At 38.0% G+C, this 22,361-nt stretch overlaps 1 protein-coding gene across 1 annotated transcript in view; it reads left to right on the forward strand.

Moving 5' to 3' along the window:
• Positions 1-249: 249 nt before the first annotated feature.
• RPRD1A (regulation of nuclear pre-mRNA domain containing 1A) overlaps positions 250-22,361 on the forward strand; it is a 43,829-nt gene continuing 21,717 nt past the window's right edge. Inside the window, exons 1-6 of the mRNA XM_002186909.7 lie at positions 250-595; positions 9,868-9,997; positions 10,656-10,762; positions 10,845-10,939; positions 11,893-12,019; positions 12,118-12,293. Coding sequence (XP_002186945.1) covers positions 445-595; positions 9,868-9,997; positions 10,656-10,762; positions 10,845-10,939; positions 11,893-12,019; positions 12,118-12,293 — 786 coding nt within the window. The 5' untranslated portion in view covers positions 250-444. The remainder of the gene's footprint in view (positions 596-9,867; positions 9,998-10,655; positions 10,763-10,844; positions 10,940-11,892; positions 12,020-12,117; positions 12,294-22,361) is intronic.

Below are 22,361 nucleotides of genomic sequence, written 5' to 3' on the forward strand. Positions count from 1 at the left end.
GGACTGGATGATCTCCAGAGTTCGTTTCCAACCATAATGATTCTGTTATTCTTAACCTGCTGGGTGAAAGAAGCTGTTAGGCTCGGGGTGCGTTCTGGGGGCAGATTTGCATTGCATTTTTATGTTATTTCCCAGGGCAGGGCGGTGCTGACCCCACACTGAGGCACTCGGTCCCGCACAGACCCGAGCAAGCTCCGCGCTCCGCGCGCCGCTCGCGCCCGGCCGGAAGTGAGCGCAGGCGCGGAAGGGGGCGGGGCCGCGCGCCTCCCCGCGCGCCTCGGCCGCCGCCATTTTGTTGGCGCCGGGCGCTGCCGCCGGGGCGAGAAGGGCTGGGAATCGCTGGGAATCGCTCCTCGGCTCCTCCCTCAGCGGCGCCGAGAGGCGGGGACTGAGCGCGGCCCGGCCGGGCCGGGACGGAGCGGCGGGGCCCAAGGCGGTGCAGCGATGTCGGCGTTCTCGGAGGCGGCGCTGGAGCGGAAGCTGTCGGAGCTGAGCAACTCGCAGCAGAGCGTGCAGACCCTGAGCCTGTGGCTCATCCACCACCGCAAGCACTCGGCGCTCATCGTCAGCGTGTGGGAGCGGGAGCTGCGCAAGGGTGAGCCCGGGGCCGGGCAGGGCGGACGGCGGAGCCCCGGGCCGGAGCGCGGCTGCCCGGGGCAGGCAGGGAGGGAAGGAGGGAAGAGGGGAAGGGGGGAGCGCCGGAGCTGCGCGGCCTGCGGGGCCGGGGAGACGGGATAGGCCTGAGCGCCCGGCGAGAGCCGAACTGTTCGGCCAGCGTTAAACGTCGGGTCTGCGTTTCTCGATGACCGTGGGCTGGCAGGTGCTTCTCCCTCATTTTTTTCTTCTACTCGCTCCTCTCTTTTCCTTCGCATTTTTCCTTCTACCTATAATTTGATGTCTCCGAGGAGGCTGCCCCTTGTATTTTATCTCCCCTTTTGAAGGAGAAAGGGAAGTGGGAAACCGGAAGGAATCCGGCGAGCCAGGGCTTTTTGTTGTTAATATTACAGCTCTTTTAAGACAGAGCCTTTTTATGTGTTACTTTTCATCGTCTGTAGTGATGGTTAGCTGTAATACTAGTTGAATTCCATGTCTGCTCAGTTGTTTTTTTTTTTTTTCCAGAAACTGTTCTTGAAGGGCAGATGAGGATGGGAATATACTGAGGGAAGAGCAGTGTAATGTGTCCGAAGTGATTTTTACTTCCTAGTTTTGCCAGATAGTTAATACCAATATTAATATAATAAAAACATGAGTTTCTTTAGCAATGATCAGCGTGCAGACTTAAATGCTAATGTGGCTTTCCCTTTAACAGGAAAACACTTGCAGGTATAGGCAGTAGTTCAGGGAGTGAAAGGGAGAAATGGCATAGGATGCTTTATTTGACCTGACTGGATAATAACTTCTTGTTAAGTTGGTTCATTTAAGAAAAGAAAACTCACTTGCTGCAACTCTGCTTCAAACTACGAAATGATGCTGTTTTCCAGTAGCTTCTTTTGGAGCTTCACTAATATGTAGATCTTTAATGGGAAAAATAGAAGTCACAGTCTTTCAGACTGAGCAGAAAAACAGCACTAAGCCATTACAGGACTAATGAGAGAAGAAGGAACCACTGAGTTTTGTGTAATATGGCTACTGTGGTATTGTTTAAAATTTTTTTTCTGGGATTTGTTATCTTTAGAACTTTGAGGCATGAGTTGAATTCTTTTTTGTACTAACTGCAGAAAAACTGAGTTGGTGGCAATATTCCGTCTTAGGACACAAACACATTTTCATTGTGTTAGTTGCAGGCTTTCTTTTTTTGTTCCAGGAGCAAATTAATGGATCTTCCACCTGTGTCTGAAACACTTCACATTTCTGGGCCTTCTAATCAAACAACACAAATGTTAGGGGTTTTGAATGATACCAGGAAGGTATCTTAAACTAATTGAAATAGACACAGAGTTTTGGTTGCTCGTCTTAATAATCATGCACAATAGTTCATAGTAATCTGTGATATTAATGGGCAGTCCTTAACTTTAATTTTCCACTTTTGGTGGTTGACTAACTGGAGAAATGAAATCTTTGAAACCTGGGCTACATGTCTGAAAGTGGCATTAAGAGGCAAGATAACAACCTTCTTTTGAGCTTTTGGTGAGAGTAGCTGCCATAATTTGGTTTGCTTTGTTTGTTGAAGTGTTTGTCCTGCTTTTACTGCTTCAAAGTAAGATTTTGCTGTGACCTCTCTTCGGATGCAAACCTTCAAGTGTCTGTGGAAAGCACGTGAAACTCTACCTGTGCTAGGAATAGCTTAGTTGCTTTCAAGGTCCTGACCCTTCTGGTCTTTTAGGCCTATGTGAAGTGTTTCATGTTGGAAAATAGGAAGCTTAATTTGAAACTCCCATAGTTAATATACACAGGATGTATTTTAATTTTCCATCTCTTATAATATCCAAGCTTCATAAATGTTAGCTTGCATTTACCTGATACTAACTTCTGGCTAATTGCTGCACAGTTTGTAAGATGGTGCCTAATCCCCAAAGGTGGAAGTAGTGATCTAAGCAGACAGCCTGGGAAGCATGAGAGTAAAACTGTCCGTGGTGAAGCGAGTGCACAAAGTAGGATATTGGCAATGAGGCCATAACTAGAGTAAGTTTAAGGCTCCTGACTTGACTGTCATTGAAGCTATAGAAACATGATTTCTCTCCTACCTGAGAGCAAAATTACCACTATTTGGGGAATGTGGATATCAAAATTATTGACATTGTTAGCTGCTATTTTTAGCCAGTAGTGTCCTGGAACTGAAAATTGAACCTTGCCTTTCTAGATTTTATTTCCTTTCATTGTATCCCCTTTTTTATTGTTAGCCCTGTCTCCAGACCTTCCTTCCTTCCAGCCTACTGCTTTTCAGGAATATTGTATAACTAGTTGGGTTGAACACAGTACAATATCACGTTTTTTCTGGATGCTTTCAGTTTTGGCAAAAGATTATTCATGTCAGATGAGCTTGCATGAGCCTTTCTGAACATGTCTCTAGCTATTCATAAAGACCAGTCCTAAGGTCGGAGCTCTTTCTTTCCTAAATGTTTGGTTCTGATTCTTTTATATACAAAATAATCTTTTTCTTTATGCCACGTTGGAGTAGAGGTGAAAAGATAGCTTTTCAAATCTGCATATAATTTAGACAGCATAAAATGTTAGTGCCTTTCTGTTTACTTGGATTAATTGGCAGTGGTTAGGTCCCATATTCTGACATTCTTATGGATCATCAGTTCAGTACACCTTCATATACAGGTTTTCTTGAAAAGTGTGTATCGAGGGAAATGATCGTACTTCAGCTAAATTGCAGAGGTACGAAATGTAACTCTTAAAGTTAAATAGTTAATTACTCAGTAGTCATAAGCTTATTCAGTATTTAAGTAGTTAAGTAATACTAATTAATTAACTTGTGATTACCTCAGTCATTTTAAAGAGACAACTGGTGGGCCCATTTAAACCTGTGGTTTTGTGTGTCCACAAAGAGAATTACTTATAGGGTTTATTTTAAATTGAGTAGTGGCATAACATACACATTTGTTGTGTAATCCTGCAGTCACTGAATGGCTGCTGGGAGACTCCTTAGGAAGAAACACCTTTGAATAGGCTGTTCTGAGATGGAGTCTGTTGAGAATGTATTTTTTATTTGCAAGTCAGGTATGTTCTCTTGCATACATCTCTTGCTCCCTGGTTTCAGGACGCTCTGCAGCTGTACAGGTTTGCTATGTGTTTGTTCATTTTTTGAAATGGAAAATTTCAGTTTTGTAATTCAAAGTGTCTGCCTTCAAGGGTGAACAGTAACTGCTTGTTCAGTAGGCTCAATGTGTAATTTGCTGGACTTGGTTAAAATATGTTCTTTTTCAATGGAAAAAACCCAAAATTGCTAAAAGTTTGTAATATGGGACTTGTTATTTTGAGTTCCAATTAGTTGTCCATAAGAATCTTTTCCTGTCACCTTATTTGTGTTAGCTTTTCCAAGTTCAGCTCTGTCACTTGCTAAGGATTTATTTCTTAGTGATATTTTAGTAAGCACAGGATACTCTGAGTTGGAAGGGACCCACATGTATCGTCATGTTCAAGTCTTAGCCCTGCACAGGACACTATTGTGTTGTATTTTTAAACCTACTTCCAGATTCAAGTATCTTGTTTCTTCAGGGCCCAATGCAGCATCTCAATGATTAGTCAGTAACAGAAACTGATGGTGATCATCCCCCATCCTCCTTAATCACTTGACCTCTTGTTTGGGCTTTCATCTATCACCCCACCGTGTCACACTGATCACTGTCTTCCCTGCACAGTTTATCTAGGTCAGTAGAGCCATTGTGTATTGCCCTTAGTAGAGTCACAGTTGTGTAGGTACATCTGGGCTGTTACAGGGAGATGTATTTGTAGTGCTTGACTCTGCCAGTTCACCTGCTGTTCCAATTTATTATGCTTTTTTGGGTTTGTTTTTTCTTGGTGTTGAAGTCTTTCACGGTATAAGAAGCTACATGGGTTTTTTTGATTATTTATGGTTTGTCTACAGCTTCTGCCACTGGGTCATAGGCTGATGCTTGGGTCCTCATCCAGTATAGCTGTTGGCATTGATGAAATATGTTTTTCTGAAGCTAGTAGCTGTTGTGGCAGCTGCTGAAATTTGGAAGATAAAGGATTTTAGTAAGTAAATTGAGAAGGCTTCACAACACTTAAAGCAGATTTGAAAGTTGTACTACATCTGAACTACTCTAATACTTAGCTGTTTTGGAGCACAACTATAGCCAAAAGTGATTGCCTTGCAGATGGGAAGTGGATCACAGGAAACAAGTTCCTGGTTTAAAGCAATTGCTTTCTGTACCATGCGGTGTATTTTTTTCTGATAGGAGAAGGAATCTTTCTTTTCTGGTGATTGTAAGACTATTTTACTTAGTGGTGGTATAGTGTCATTGTCCTATGTGAGAGAATAAATAATTTCGGTTTATTTTATTTAAGAGAAGCAAAACTATGGCTTTTGGATTTCACTGGTTAGGCCCACATCCTGGTTGAGACATCCATGCCAAAAGGTTTGGAGAGCAACAGACAAGCGAAACTTCAGATGAATGGGTGTTATTGAGTCTAGTTAAGGAAACTTATTTGCTGTGTACATGATTTCCAAAATGATCTGCGGTTAGGAGCAGCAGAGTAGCAATATGAGAGCCTTCCATTTATAGCAATTATATTTGGGTTGTCTAGTCCAAACATGCATGTCACCTGTACCTGTGTGTCCTTCACCATTCTGGTTCTGAAGTGTAGGGTATTTTTACTGTCCTGAAGCTGTTGTTGCAGTTGACTTATATCCATCTTGGAACTTTACCAGCTAGGTGAGGCAATGAAAGGAATTGGTTTGTTTCATATGTTCAGGTAATTCAGGATGCACTAAGTGCAGTGGAAAGCTTCTGCAGAGTAATTATGTTGGAATGGTTTCCTTGCTCTGTGACCAGCTTTCTGGCATCCCCGTGGTAATTTGATGCTAAGGGCCTTATTCCCAGCAGTGGCTGTGTGTTGTGTTCACAAAACCAGTCTCCAAACCCAGTCAAAATACTTGGACCCTCGAACCTTGAACACATTCAATGGGCAATCCCATTTCCTTCTTTCAAAAAAAACCGCTGCAATTATCAAACCTTGGTAATTGCACAAGGTGGAGTGCTTAGTTTAACCTTTTCTTAGTAGAAGGCTAATGAATTTTAAGGTTAAGTGCTTGTTGTTGCAGCATGCCTTTTATGGATTGTGTTATCTTTGAATTGTCTTTTCTGATGGCAGCCTCTCAAGTGGCTTTTTAGAGTCATATTACCAAAGATCCTCTGCTTAATCAGCTTGTATAAAAACCCATGTTAGCTCTCTGCAGTGTCAAGTATCAGTGATATTTCACTCAAGTTTCAGTGCTGCTTAACTTAACAATGTTTGGTCTTGTAATAAAAAGCTTGAAAGCTTGTCAGGTATTTACAGAGAAGTCATGAGCTCCTCTTGCAAAGGTGTGAAGTGTGCTGTAAGAAAGTGTCCCAGGGATTTTGGGAGAAGTGGTGTCACTCATAAATTCTCCTGCATATGTATTGATTAAAGTAATTCAAAAGCAATTTAGCAAAGTCTTTATTTAAATCCATATTAGAGAACATATTGATGCTTATTGTCTCCAACCCTTTGTTAAGTGGTATTTTCTTTCAAGGTCAGTTGACACAGCAGAGTTGGCCTGTAGAAAGCCACGGCCTAATGTAACATTTCCAGATGGCTCAGTCAGTCTATACGCTTGTAGTGGGATGCAAGTGAAATCTCTTATGCTTGTGTGGTTTTCTGTAGTTTCTTCTAGTATAGTATATATATGTCATAGTATGTTTATGACAGCAAGTATCTCTTGGCTCTAGGTGTAAAACAGCATGAAACTAATGGGCATGTTTCTAGCAATCTTCATGGGAGCTCAATTTGACATGCAGGAGGTAAACCTGGAGAAGACAAATTCAGGTGATTATGCTGACTTCGATTGCCAAGGCTAACCTCGGTGAAAGTGACTGATTTATTGTCTTTCAGGGTAAAATACTGGTTACTTGCACTAAAGTGGTGGCTTGTCAGTGTTAACAGTTCTCCAAGTCTTATGGATTAAAGCAAATAATGTCAGGCATTGGTACTGAACTATTAGAGAACCAGGCATCCCTGACAGGGCTAGCAGGAATGCATTCCTGAGAAGAATGGATTGCCAAAAACTTAAGACTTGATAATGTTGTCTCCACTGCAGATATCTCAGTATGCTCATTGTTGGTGAAATATCATTGTTATCTTGAAGAATATTCATTGGCATTTAAACATGTCAGATACATTTTTGGTACAGACATAGTTTCATTTGCAAGGTGCTAATCCCCTGTAGTCTCATCGAAGATGCTTTAAGAGTAATATGCATAGTATGGCTCTTATACCAACCAGCACTGTTGACATATTGAAATATTTCAGAATCCAGTGCTTCAGGGAGCTACTTTGGTGGCTAAATGGTGAATCTAGTCGCAACAAGCGGAGGAGTTACATGAACACTGCACAGAGCTTCTGAAAAGATGACTCAATCCAACACACATGATTTCTTGGCAGTCCTGTGTTTGCAGAGGGTACTGTTGGTACAGAGATGGCTACTTCTAACACTGTACATTCTGGCAGTGTGTGCCTTTCAGATCCTTCTTCAGCCTAGGTTCTTACAGGTCTTCTCCCGTCATTTACTTCTAACAGTAAGAAGGCTTTTGTTACTAGCCTTGCCATGTGTTGAGGACCTTCAAAAATTGCCTGTTTGTTCCATTTTGATGTTCCAAGGTTTATCAGTGCCCCAGGCTGGAGAATTGGTGTCACTGCTACTGAAGATGCTGCTGAAGAGAGACACTTTAAACATAGTTCTTTCTTGAGAGCAGATCTATTTGATCCTGAATTTAATTTGTGTTTCAGACATCACTAGTTGATATAGTTATGCTAGCAGTAGAATGTTTTCAGCTCAAGTGTCAGCCTCAGTTGCCAGAGGTGACATTGCACTTCAGTCTCATGTGTAAGGCAGAGTGCCAGTAGACCAGTATGTAAATCTTGAAGATTTGTGAAGGGAGAGGGAGTACTTCTCACGACTAGGCATAATTTTTGCCTTTGGAATTTTGTGCAGCACGTTGTTACAGCAAGAGGAATTAAACTTTACTTCACAATTTTCTTTGTGAATAATAAGGGTAGAACATTAGTTGAGTTGTCAGCCAAAGGCAGAGATAGCTTAATGGTGGGTCTAGGATTTTTGTTCATTCTGCGCAGCTTTGTTTGTGTTGAATTGTAGGAGGAGCTGAAAATGTCATACTTTGAGAAAGAAGCCTGAAAGGATGCTTTTACCAAATATGATACATCAATCTTTTACTGTATTTAATAGATAAAGTCAAGGCTTTGTGAGAGTCAGCATTACCTGACTTCATGTCACTGCATATCCATCTCATGTCTTTGCCAGCCCAATTGGTTTGGCTGTTTATTGGAAAGAAGGAAATTAGAGTCTCTCACAAATGGGTTACATGACTGAGGATTAAAAAATGAGATTTTTTTTCCTGGCGAAATGGATGGGCAAAGGCCTGTCCTGCGTGCAGTTCCAGAGGATATAGGATGGCGGGGGGAACAACTTGCTTCATTAGATTTTGAGTCCTAATTCTGGGCTTATTTAAGGACTGAGAGAGGGGGCTGGGCTATCTTTGGTAAACACTAGTTACTTTTTGATTATGCCTGTGAAACAACGTGTTTTCTGACCTTCTTGCTTTGAATAATTCAAAACTTGTTAGGTGTCAGAACTCTGATTTACGTGAAACATAAGTGATGTGTTGTTTTATCATCAGATTTTAATATAGAAATTGAGCAGCACAAGTTTATAAAACCTACATTGTAGATTAGCCGGATTTTGACCAAAATAGATTAATTTCCTGGGTGCTCGCATGTAGTGACTTCACTGAAGCAGACTCTTAATAGAGTACACCTTGTGTCCAACACTTCCTAGCTAATTTGTTTTTGTTTCCTACTCTTTAGTTTATCTTGACTGTAAGCAAAGTGCATTTTTACATTTAACAGAGGGTTTTTTCCACAGTCAATCCAGAACTCACAACTTGTTAGATATGTTTGTTCAAGAGGGGAAGAATTCAGTATTTCAAGGTGAAATCCTTCAGAGAAGTCTTCCATTTCTGGAATGCAAAATTTATTCTCAAAAGCATTTCCCTAGAGTGAAAGCATATTAACATTGACTTTTCTCTTTATATGTGAGTGTGGTAGTTCTGCATTTTTGAGAGGATGGAGTAGAAAGTAACAAAATCAAATCATATTTGCGTGTGCAAATCATAAGAAATCCTGGATTGTTGTTATCACAGTGCTGCTTTCCTTGAGAGAGCAGAAAAAACTTGTCTTTCAGGAGAAACCTCTTTTTAAAATCAGAGTGTACATATTGAGATTATGTGGTGGTAATGGTATTCTGGTGTTAACCAAGGATAGATATATTACAATAAGAGTTTCAGCTCCAAGAAACTTATAGACTAATGAAGATTAGATGAAGTGTAAGTGAAAATACCCAGGTAGGAGCACGTAGAAAACATGGAACAGATTTTGAGAAGTGATTTGTAAATTGGAAATGTGTAGTCTTTTGCTCATTAAGAGAGGTGGTACAAGACGTTTAAGGTGCTTGGAGAAGAGATACACCACATGAGCTTGAAAGTGGTTTTTGAAAACATTTTTGTGCTATTACAGCTGCTGACATGAGTGTTTTAACAATTTGGAGGCGAGGGAGTGTCACAGTGATACAAAGACACTGACTAGGGATTGGCTGTTCAGTTTGCTTAAATGTGATAATGAGGAGTGGTTATGTAAGACTGAATGAAATTCAGACTGAAAAGGAGGAGCTTGTTCACATGAATGATTGTGGATCTGTGAAGTGCCTCAACAGAAGACTTCATGAGTGTAAGAAATTTGAGCAGGCTTGGAAGTACTTGGAAGAAATCCATGAAGACCGCCAAACAGGAATCATAAAAGGCTCAGGAAAATGCCTGAAAATAGTTTGGGGATGAAGAGCACTTCGGAATATCTGGGGATTTTTTCTGTTTGTTTTTTGAGATAGTATTAATGAAAGTTGTGTCATACTGTGAAGGAAGAAGAACTTGAACAAAGAGCAGAAGGGAGAGAAAACCCAATGAGTAAATAAAGTCTTTTACATGAAAATACTTGAAATGTGAAATGGTGTAAGCAGTAATGAAAATGGGGAAAACATACTTTATTTCAGGGTGTGGGTGTTTGTATTCAGTATGAACCTAGATATATAGGTATTAGTTGAAGGAAATAGAATTTCTAATTATTTATTGTTTTTCTTTTTATTAGCAAAACCAAATAGGAAGCTGACATTCCTGTACTTGGCCAATGATGTCATACAGAACAGCAAAAGGAAAGGACCAGAATTTACAAAGGACTTTGCTCCAGTAATAGTGGAGGCTTTTAAGCATGTTTCAAGGTACAGTAAACTTGTATGTGCAGTGTCCTTCACACTGCATGTGAGGGGCATTTCAGTTGATGTCTTCTGGCCCAGCTAGTCTTCATGTGCTATTTCTGTACTTGAAATCTTGTTTCATTTATTCAGTGTTCTTGTGATCTTGAATAGTCTTACTGCTGTTGTAGTAAATTCATCAGCATTCCCTCCCTTTTTGCCTTGGAAGGCTGTTAGCTCTTCCTGAATGTAAGACTTGCTTACTGACTGTGTTTATGTGGTACAACAGTTTGACATTTTTCATTACTGGGTGTTGCATGATTTGTTTTTCCCCAGCAGCCTCTAATGTCATTGCATGAGGAAACTAGAGTCTTGATACAGGATTATTTTCACAACGATACACAGCTGTTGAAGCAGCATAAGACTATTTGTAGTGTTTGCAGATTTATGGGTTGAAAAAAAACCAGAGTTGGGTGTTGCCCCTTTTTTTTTGTCATCTGCTTGCTAGAGCACATTGAGCTGGTTTTTGCTTTCTTTAAAATGTGAATTTGTTATTTTCTGAGATTATTTGACTTCTGATGCTTGGATATTGCTAAATCTGTGAAGCTCTTTTTGTGAAAAATAATTATGAAGCAGTGCTATACTTCTACCTAGTGCTGATATTTGCTTTTTTCCCTTGTAACAGTGAGTCTGATGAGAGTTGTAAAAAGCACCTTGGCCGAGTGTTGTCTATCTGGGAAGAAAGGTCTGTTTATGAAAACGATGTATTAGAACAACTTAGGCAAGCTTTGTGTAAGTATTCTGTGAGTGTATGAAGGTTCAGTCTCCTGTTTGAAATAGTACTTCCCTGACTGCTGTGTTTGTTTTCATTTAGATGGAGACAGAAAGGTGAGGAAGCGCACATATGAACAGATCAAAGTGGATGAAAATAACTGTTCACCTCGAAGTTCTCCCACTGATCCTCCTCAGGTAAAAGCATGTTTATAAAATTATCTATTTACATATGGTTTAATATAGAATGTTTCTGTTACTCTTCTTTTTTTTTGAATTGTCTCTGTTTTTCAGTGAAGTACTGCTTCTGGGGAAGGGTGGCTGCACCTAAAACTTTTTGTAATTAGTTTTTATAAAGAACTTTTTATAATAATTTTTCAGCAGGGTATGCTGTAACTTTAAGTATTTACTTAGACACTAAACCCGAATGTTTGAACTGTATGTCCAGCTTTATTCATGTCAGGATTTCAGCAGTAGTTTCTACAATGTATTTAGTTCTTACTCAGTTTTCAGGGTAGTAGGAACACTACTAGAGTGTAAGATTGTTACGGATTTATTGATAAAACATTTCCCAAAGTTTCACTCACAATGGCTGTGAAAAATTCTTGTCTGCCTTGTACTGTTACAGCTCTTCTAATTCTTGTGGGGTTTTGTTGCGGTATTGCTCTGTCTCAAAAGGATTTTTGTTATAGCAAAGAACTACTGTCCTCAAGTCATCACAATTTAGTATGTTTCTCTGTAGCAGCTATCTGGGCTTCTGTGAATATCAGCCCTACTTCCAGAAGAAGTGCACAGTCTTTTGCAATAGTGAAGCAAAACAGCAAGGAAAGTAATTTTAAAAAATGTAAAAAAAAATGAAAGGTACTGTATAATAATCACTACTGTCAAGAAGAAAAGGTTTATAAGTATTCCTATACCACAAATTTAAATGAAAAAGCTCTTGTAGAAAGGTGACCTTTAAAACTAGAAACACTGCAATGTTGTGCTGAGATTAAAGGTTCGGTTTTGTTTTGTTTGACTCTAGAGGTGATACTGTAAATGCTTCTAAAATTACCATCAAATCGATACTGTAAGTTTGTTGTAAAATACTTCTGTTTTGTTCTAGGATCTGTTTATTTAAACTAGTTCTCAATCTTGCATGCTTTTTTCAGACCACAGATCTCATTAGAGCATTACAAGAACTAGAAAATGCTGCCTCTGGGGATGCAGCAGTTCACCAGAGAATAGCTTCCTTGCCTCTAGAGGTCCAGGATGTGTCCCTGTTAGACAGAATAACAGGTGAGGGTTGGGAGCTTGGTAACCAAAATGCTCTTCTAAGAACATAATGGTACGTAATGGAATCACTCTTTCTGTGTTTTTCTCTGCTTGCTTTTTAGATAAAGAATCTGGAGAGCAACTTTCCAAAATGGTAGATGATGCATGTATGTTGCTGGCGGATTACAATGGCAGGTTGGCAGCTGAAATAGATGATAGAAAACAGCTAACTCGAATGTTATCAGACTTTCTCCGATGTCAAAAAGAGTTCCTTGCAGAGAAAGAACATAAGTTGGAAGTGCGTAATGTTTTGTTTTAGTCTCTTCTTCAGTAAAGCTTGTTCTTGCAAATGTTTTTAGTTAGCCTGAACAACTTTTCTCTCCAAAGAGAAATACTTTTTTGCCACTGTTATGTCTTTGCTTCCAGCACATTAGTAGCACATTATTTGATTCTAGTGTTCGAAACCTACTAAACCAGCTCTTTCTTCTTTTTTAGCTATTCTATCTTGGTCATACCTACAGACTTAGTTTTAGTAGTGCAGATAGAAAGTCTTATCCCTGGTGTTACAAGCTTAATTCTGCAGTGTCCTTTTCTTTCCATGCTCTTTTCATTCATTGTTGTAAGTCTTAGTTACGTATTTGCTGAAGGATAGTAATTTAATTCAAGTTTTCAGCACCACTTTTTAACCTGACTCAAGCATCCATTAAACCTAGGGAAATGTACTTATAGCTTCTACAGCCTCTAACAAAGCTGGTTATCAGTACTAACACCAGCACGACCAGACAGATTATAATAAAAGAAGGATACAGGGTGAACAGCTCGTTATTAGCAAATGATCCCTTAAGTTATTCTGTTCCTTGCTGTTACCAGTCATCTGTTTTTCTTTCCTATCATATACTACTGTAAAGTCTTCTGTTGAACATTCCACATACATGGAATATGTACATAATTACACGTCAATTGCTTCCCACTGCTAACTTGGGTATTACAATAATGGAATTGAAGCTGCATGATTTTGGAAGGGGAGATGTCTGAACAATCATGATGCCCTGTAACTGCAGCATTTGCATATATGGTCCCAAAATCAATTATTCTCCAGGTTTCGTCATATATGCCTGTCAAGAACATTTTCTTTCCCTAGTGGTTTCTTTACCTTTAGCTTCATAACTTGGATTCAGATTTTGTTGTGCTTTTTTTCTGGAAAACACTGTTCATAATGTATTTGAAGTCATCACTCAGGTCAGTTGTGTCATTCCTAGCTACTCTTATATCCTGACTTACTTTCCTCTATGCCTCACAGAAGAGCAGTTGATGAAGGTTCTTCCTATCAACCTTACTGTGTTTATCCTGTGGGAGGAATATCAACCAACTTCATGTAAGATAGATGATATGCATGGTAGTGCTGATTTCAGTTGCAGCTGATCCAACTGCGTAATGGAACCTCGAAGATTAAAGAACGGGAAGCCTTAAGCTTTTCATCACATGCCCTACCTGCCTGCTGCCTGTGTAATGGGTTTGAAGGACAAGTTCCCACAGTTTCATTGAAAGGCTGGTTGTCTAGAGGCGCTGACTTATTTATGTAGCTCATTACCAGCAGGTATATCCTGTGTAGTTATGGTAGACTGCCAGGATAGTGAGTTACTCAAAAGGCAGTGGCTTAGTCCTTCAGACAGATATACCTTGCTGTAAAATAAGAGAACTCAGTTTAAAAGAAATTAAAAATAGTAGCACAGGTGTGAATAGATTCCATCCTTGTTGGTTGTTTTCAACAAATACAAACCAGTGTAATTTCCCAATATTACTAGATCAGAGAATTCATAATTCTGAGAGAAAGCAATTAGATATTACTGGGCTGTTATGGTCCTTCACATGGTTTCTTGGCTAAATTATTTAAACTGATAAAGAATTTAATTCTAATATAGCGCAGTTTCATTTTCAGACTAGTTTGAGGTCTTTCTTTAAAAAGTAGGAGACAGTCTTCAGTGTAGCAGCCTGTTTTAAACAGGTGAGGTCCTAGGATGTTGAAGTACACTGTTCAACTAAGAATGTTTTTAGGCTGATTAGTGTGGCATAAATATGATTTCCTAATACAGAACTATGAGCCAGGATGGTGTTAACCCAGTTACTAATAAAGGCCTTAGAGACAAGAGATTTCAAAAAACAAGAACCTTAAAATGAAGTTTCTAAATTAGTGTTGAGTAAAGTAACTTCGTGCTCAATATCAGTAGTGCTTTTTTGTTTGGGAAGTAAAGGCTGATAAACATTCTGAAGTTTTGAAATATAAGATTAGGATGTCTTAGTGTTGTTGTCTGTAGGGCTTGCTGACTTAGCACATGTAGGATTTATTTTGGTGAGTAAGAAATGTAGATGAAGCAAGGACTCCCTGTTTTTACAGATTGGGAAATTCCATGGCTCAAATTGCACATTGCTTATTGACTTGTCATTTGTAATAGCACTGGGAGAGGGCCTGTCGCAGAATTCTTTGAGAATGTATTTCCCTGAACTGTCTGTCCTTAGGTTTTGCTGTTCAAGTTTCATTTTTGGTGAAACTAATTTGTTTCAGACAAGCTTGTTTCTTGTGTTAGGCTTCTGGCTATTGATACTTTCCTGAGTATAACATGATCTCTCAGTTGTAACAGAAAATCTTTATTTCTTCCTGAATTATTATCACCAATCTGTGAGTATAATACTGAGATCCTGCTTTACTGATTCCTTACCATACCAAACAAGTATAGGAAGGAGCAAGTGGATGTTTTCTTAGGTGAATCTAGAAATGTTAGCCACTGTTAACCTTTTTAACAATTTGAATTGTAATTCCTAAAGAATTTTCAGTAGCTTTCAGCATTACATAGAAGCTTTAGACCTAAATTTGCAGATATTTTATCTTGCGGAGATAATTTACAGGTAAGTAATTATGCTTAACCAGTCTTTCCACCTTTCTTAACCTTTTAAGAATAAGAGTCTAATAGTTTTTTTTTGATACAGAAGTGCTTAATTCCCATCAAAGCAAGGTAATGTATGTGCTAAATCTTGACAGGAAATTTTGATAACAGGTAAATAATGTCATATATGCATCAAAAGCTAACTGTACTGCTCGGTAGGTGACTTTCCTAAATATGTTTGGGGTAAGTAGTGTCATCTTTAACTCTTCAATTGTTTTCTTTAACATCTGTCTAGCTTCTGTTGCAGGTGGTGGACATGGACCTATCTTCTAATGATGTCACCATCCATTAGTAAACACATCCTGCTAAAAATAAATTTAAGAATCAAAATCTTGTATTGTCTGTTGTTTTTGAAAACTTGAAGAGGAAGAATTCTATAACTACTCATACCAAACCTCTGCAATTTTCATCTATAGTCTCACAAGCATTACTGAGTTTATGCCTGAGATGGATAAGTATTTATCCAGTGTCATTTCTTTTTCCTGAAGACTAAAATTTCCACATGGTTGTTCCTAAAACTCTCACATTCTTTCAGTGAAATAAATCAAAATTCCCAGTGCAGAAGTTCGGGGGTTGCTTGCATTGAAGTTGCCATTTCCAAAAGGAGAAAGTTATGAAAACAAGACTTTTTCCAGCCTTTTGCCTTTTAACTTACACTGTTTACATGATCAGAAATGAGAAGTGATGAATGTAGGACTTCTCCTTCACAAGCGCAATAGAAAACTTTCACTTTATTAGGTAACCGAGATGTGCTTTATAATTGCACTTAGGCCCCTTTAGACTGCCCCCGCCGAAATTTAGGATCATGCTGAGGAAGTCTGTTCCCTTCATTGTTGGTTTAAACAGCATAAATATTTAAGGTTCAGTGTACTGTGGCTCCAGCTAGGATTTCTAGCTAGATATGATTCTGTCTATTAGAGAAAATGAAAAATTTTGCAGAAATATTTTTGTGGAACACTTTTATTCTGAAGCCTTTGATGGCTAATACCATTCCCGTTTTCTACTACTTTTGTTGACTTTTCCCCTCTTTCCTTCTGTGTTGTATCTCCCTCCTATCTCCCTGCCCATCCCCTAGTTTTTGGACAAAAATACTGGTTGGTCTCTTGATATCACTGAAGGATAAAATGAGATTTTTATGTTACACAGTTATGTTATACCAAGGAATTTGGTACATAAATTGATACCCAGATGGCTCATGTTCTTTTGATAAGACTGTCCTGTTATTCTAGAATTAATATGGACTTAAAAATTACATGAACAAGGGAAGTACTTGATTTATTGTTCTCTCATATTTCTTTATATTTACCTCTCCCTCCGACAGTCTCCTGGGTTATAGAGTGATTAGTCTCTTACTAAATTTCAAATAAAATGTTTGATAGTTGGACATTTATGTGACTCATGAACAGGTGTGAGTAGGTGATCACTAGACACCATCTCACCTTCATTTTGACCTTATGGAAAGATGTAGTATTGCTTAGCGTATAGTGGATATACAGTTTCTTGCATACTTTTTTGATAGTTTACCACATTAAATTTGGGACTATCTTGTGTCTAGATTCAAAGTTTTGTGCGGAAAGTGATACTCTGCTAAATGGAAGCCTGCTCTCATTTAGTAGCTTGCATCTAATTAAAACACTTGAAGGTGCTGTCTTGCATTTCTGATTTTCTACAGCTCTGTAAGCAGTATTCATAGTCTTACACTCACACATCTGGTTTTAATTGTGGTTTCTTAGCATGTTGAGAGAATATTATATGTTCAATGCACATTTATTTCATTGAGCTTTTCATTGAGCTTTTATGACTCCATATAGCTTGACTTGTCTTCCTAAAGGTTTTAGTTTTGTCTTGGAATTTTACAGATAAACAGCAAGCAGTTAGTCAGCCTTGACTTTAGCTTTGGATTTGAAAGACTTTTTTTTTTTTCTTTCTTTCTTTTTTCTTTCTTTTTTTTTTTCTGTTTTTTTTTTTTCTTCTTCCCTGCTTAGTTCATATTTAATGGTTTCAAATGTAGACAAAAATATTAAGCAAACAGTTTAGGGCTGGCAGTGGTATAACAGGCTTCTTATCCTTAAGCTTTGTTTTGCAATACCGAACTGGGTTAGTACTATTGTCTACTGTTGCCCTTCACCATAGCCTTCATGTTAGGAAGGGTATAGTGCTTTCCTTGTTTGCTTTTTTTTCTCTTTAAACCCCTTATTCATCCTTAGTATTTTAGTATTTTGCTCAGTGATGGAGTACTTAGAGTAATTCCATTATGCTTCATATTTTTCAAGTCCACTTCTGGTAATTTGGTTTAATTTCTTCATAACCTTGCTGCTGAGTACCTAAACTACTTTACTGAGCTTTGGTTGAAGATTGATTTGTAGGATGAGCCCTACATTGCCTTTTGTTATGGGGTGGAGTTTGTAGCATTGAAGGTGATTTACAACTCCATAAAAGTGGCAGCAGCATAGTAACTCACGTTATTCTGGATTTGGAGCTGAGCAGTTAACACAGTGCATTGATTACAGAATTGGTAACTGAAAGGTATCAGGAAGTGGTCAGTAAGGTTCATCCAAACTCAGTAGGATCTTAGTTTTAAGATCTTCTGATACACACTTGGTAACAGAAATAGTACCTAATAGTGGCACAAACAGATCATATTGTGTGATCTCTTTACACGATGAAGCATTGTATCCAGTTTTCAAGACTGCAGGTTCAAAAATTGAAACTGACTTGGCAGAGCTTCCAGTTCAGGGAATATATAACATCTACTGAAGGAATTGAGTTGAGGCTGATATTCTTGGGCTGAGGAGAGCATGACTGTAGATCTCTTATTTTTATAATAAAGAGGGGAGACCCTTTGCTGAAATTTCTTTCTTTCTCTGGTGGCCTAGTTCCAAGTAAGTTGCATTGTTTTTCAGAGAAATGTATGTAGCTCTTCTCCATAAGAAAGGAAATGTAAAGGTCTCTGATGGGCATATTCTTTATGTTCTAGCTTTCCCTATCCTGGTGTGTATGAAAAGAATTGTGATTCAGGAGCAGGCCACTGTGCTTAGATATTTGTATAGATTGGTTGAAATGCCTTGCCTATAGGTTGGCCATTTGAATGGCCATTTGAGAGGCTTTGTGTAGTGTAAATGCTTTATTAGAGTTGCACAGAGCAAATCTTTTACAGAATACCAGCGCTGGGGTTGTGTTTTGTAAAAACCAAAACTAAGTTTCACTAAGATCAGTAGTCTGGATTATCTACCCAAAGGTGACTGGGGAGAATTAAGTGATCACTGAAATAGTAATTTCTCCTTAAGGTTTATTTAGTTAGAAGTTAAGGTGAGGGAATGTTTAAAATAAGACATAGGTTGCATCTCTTATCTGCAGTGGAAGTTTTTACAGGTTGCTCACCTATCTTTCAGATGTGGTTTCTTACTTTTCATAAGCACTTTTTTCTCTGACAGAATAGATAAACTTGTAGAGTTTTGTAGAAGTAATTTGCAAGACTAGTGGAGAACAGCAGCCCTTAGGTCAAACACAACAAAGCAAAGTCAAATGGTCAGTGCATTTTGTTCCCTTGTGTTGTACCCATTCTGTGAGAATAATGCTTATTTGACCTGTTTTCACAACAAACTTGCAACCTCTCTGTACTTGAGTAATAAATAGACCTCTTTCATAAAGTGACTTACCAACTACAGCCTCATATACCACAGAATAGAGTTACTCAGTTTTTACCTGAAAGAAGATTAGATTTCACAGTTCAATGTTGTCATGCAGAGCAGCAGAAACACTTGAAGGCTTTCTCCTTTTAAATTGACTTATCAGATATTTGAATATAAATCCTGGAATCCAGATGGAATAAGTTGTAGGTTGTACTTTGCTCATCCTTGTGAAATAAAGATAACCTTTTGCTTCAGTTCACCACATTTTAAAGCATTGTTTGTCATTCAAGATATCCTGGTTTAGAAACAAGGTAATAAAAATCTTACAGCTATTACATTTTTTTATCCATTTTACCCTTATTGTTTGTGAAGGGTGAAATTTTTTAGCTTTCACTGTGCAACTTACCCATTAGTTTTTATTGAAAGGGGAAAGAAAGGTATATATGTATGAGATACTGCGAGATACCAGGTACTTTAATACCCTTGAGGTGCGTTTTGAATTCCTCATTATAAAAAAACTGAGAGAAGATACTGGACTTGCCTAGCTAGGACTTGCTGCTTGTGAGACTCATAGCCAGAATGTTCCTGGCTATTGCCAGCCAAAAACTTCATATGGTTAACCAAAATGAATGGATCTATTTGTGTCATCCTCAGAAGAACAAGTTTTGCAGGTATGTAAAACCTTGTGCAAACATCTGAGATGATGGGAAATTGTAAAGAGAATAACTTAAGTTTTTTGAAGAATAGCTGTAGATTAGCAAATGATTTTTCTGTAGTATATTCTGCAGTAGATACTTCCTTTGCTTTGATCAGGAATAAAGATAAAAACTGGATATAAGAAATTGATGTAGGAAATACTGATATGTAGTGCTTATTTATGTCAGTAGTAGCAGTGAGATTTTTCAAGTTCAGACTACCTTTTCTGCAAGCCTTAGTTTCCAACAGTAATATTCTTGTTTAAATATTTTTATTAAAAATATGATGTTTGTTTCAGGACTTAATAAATTTAAAGATTTTTTTAAAATCTGTATTTTGAATACAAAGTCAGCAGAACTGTAAACCCTGCTTATATCCCACAATTAGAAGCTTTTGTAATTATTTGTTGAAGCAGCTATAAACTTTAAATAGGAACGTAAGACCACACTGAATATTCTAGGCAGACTAAACATCAGTCTTTCTGTATGGGAGTTACTAAGGAAACATTCGTAGTCTAGTTTCAAAAACTCTGTAAGGTTAAGGATGAAAAAGGAGAAGGAAGGGATGGTGTTGGAAAGCTCTGCTGCACAATTTGAGATGATTTGTATGAAAAAGCTCAAGCAGAATATCTTGCATTAGCTAATATATACTGGTAGTTTCATTTAATAGGAAAATAAGCTGGTGTGGATTTGAAGATAATTGCAGGTGACTCAACAGCTGTGCTCCTTGGAGTTCTCTGTAAATAGTGTCCACATTAAAGTCTGTGTTGTTGGGCTGATACTCAAAAGTTGTTTAACAACTTTAACAGTTTTAAATTTTGTATTTACTTTAATTTTTCTGCTATCACTAAGATCTAGAAACTTTACTATAAATAAGGGGCTTTTTTGTCAAAGGAGGTTCTATATGAAGTTAAACCATGCTCAAGTTTCACTTTACTATGACCTAAAACTAACTACATGCTTTTGCTGCTTTTTTGATAACGTTTTGCCTGGTTGATTGGAAGGGCTGATGAGAGCTGCTTGTAGAAATCTCTGACAGAAAAAAGAAAAGAAATGGCTAGAACATCAGCTTGCTTTTTCTCTCATCTTTGCTGAAACAACACACAACAGATTTTATTCTACAGCAGACTTACTCCAGTGTTATATAGAAGAAGAAAATGGTGTAAAATCTGATGTAGAACATAGTAACACTCATGCAATTGTGAACAGAGCTGATACCTTTTGGAGAATTTGAATATGCACATCAAGGAAAGTCTTCAGGTGGACAGCAAGTAGCTAGGAGATAGAATTTAAAGAAAATATGCATCCAATTGCTGTAGATCTTTGACAGAGCATTGATATCTCACTGTTTTCACATTTACATAGGAAAATAATTCATCATCTTACGTAGTGGTCTGAGGCAGCCAATACTGTCAGAGCCTATTAATGAAATAATAGTATTGTATTTAATGTTGGCATAGGGGAATGTAAGAAATGTTAACTTGCACAAAGTGATTAGGAAGTGTAGCTGCCATCATCATGACAAAAACCTGTTTGCATTTAAAAAAGTATTAAGAGTGAAATATTCCTAGTTTTGAGTCAACATTTTGTAGTGTATAAGAGCAGTGTGCTTTTCCTTGTGAGCTTTTTTTGGTTGGTTGGTTGGGTTTTGTTGTTTTTTGGGGGTTTTTTCTGGGTTTTTTTCTTTTTTTTTTTTTTTTTTTTCCCTTACAGCCCAGAGCTTTAATTGAAATTTGTCTACTACTGAGCCTATCAGTTATGGGTAAAATATCACTGGAAATAATAAGAACATTGAAGAATATTTACAAATCTTTAATGACAGAATAATTTTTAGTTTTAATAATTTTGTTGTCAAAATTGAGTTTATGAAGGAGTTAGTAGTTAAACTGCTTTAATCAGGAACCAAAGCTATTGAGTTTTCCTAGTTTAAATTCTTTATGATCTTCTGTAATAGTGCTACTAAACTAGTCACAGGGCTTATTGTGATGTTGCAGACAACATCCATCTCTTCAGCTAAAGCTAAATGTAGAGAGCAGAAACAGTCTTCAGTAGGACTCATGGTGAATCTGAATTTTACAAATCAAAACCACCAAACCATCACAGTTACACTAATTTCTTCATATGGTAAACCTGGGGAATTTACTTCAAAATATCCAGACTTCTAAAGTAAAACCAGTTGTCCTCAGTCCTAAAAAGCTTAGATAATAGTAGGCCACTTAATGGTGCAGTAGGTCAAGAGAAAAGATGAAAACTGTTAGGTAACATAATCCTTAGCTGGACTGTGCTGAAAAATCCAGTTCTTAAAACGTCTGTATCTTTCTGTTAAAGCTCATTGGTGAAATACAGAACTTTGGGTAATGTTTCCTTTCAGGTAGTAGCAACTGTGGTTTAATTTTTCCCATGGCACCTTATTTCAAAATGTGTCAAGAAGTTGGATAATTTTCTTCATAACTGGATTTCTCTCATTGATTGGGTATGGTACACATGTCTACAGAATGGGGAGAGCAACTTGGAAAGTGTGAGTTGAGGCTGAGGACTGTGTTGAAACACCAGCTCTCTTTGACTGTCCTTTGGAGCTGTATCAGTAGTTAACTCTGGGTGGTGTGATGTAAGAGTAGTTGATGCTGTTATAGCAGCAGTGAGGAAACAATGTATCCCACAGTTGTTCTTGTTGAGAATATTTCTTAGGAAGAAATGGAAGTTGTCATGGAGTACTCACTGCTACCTGATACGTGTAAAGTGGTTCTTACACTTGCCTTAGAGCTTTATTCTAAACTAAAGGAATAGCCAGAGTACATTGACTTTTTCATTTGACTGAAGCAGTTGTGATATTTTTCAGTTCTGCCAAAAATAAAGAATATTGTATTAGTCTAATATGTAGTTGATAAAATTTTTCCACTGCCAAAGTTTGAAAGGCTGAGGACTAAAATTGGTTGAAATATGGAGAAGCAGAATGCAGAGAAACAACTCACGATGATGTATAAGTCCTGTAAATGAGCTCCATGTTGTCTTGAAATTTCATTTTATTTATATAGTATGAAGATGTATCTCTGACATAAAAAGTGTATAAAGGTGACTTCATTAGAGAAGCAAAACA

This window comes from Taeniopygia guttata, chromosome 2 (assembly GCF_048771995.1).
Source record: "Taeniopygia guttata chromosome 2, bTaeGut7.mat, whole genome shotgun sequence".
Classification (NCBI taxonomy): domain Eukaryota; kingdom Metazoa; phylum Chordata; class Aves; order Passeriformes; family Estrildidae; genus Taeniopygia; species Taeniopygia guttata.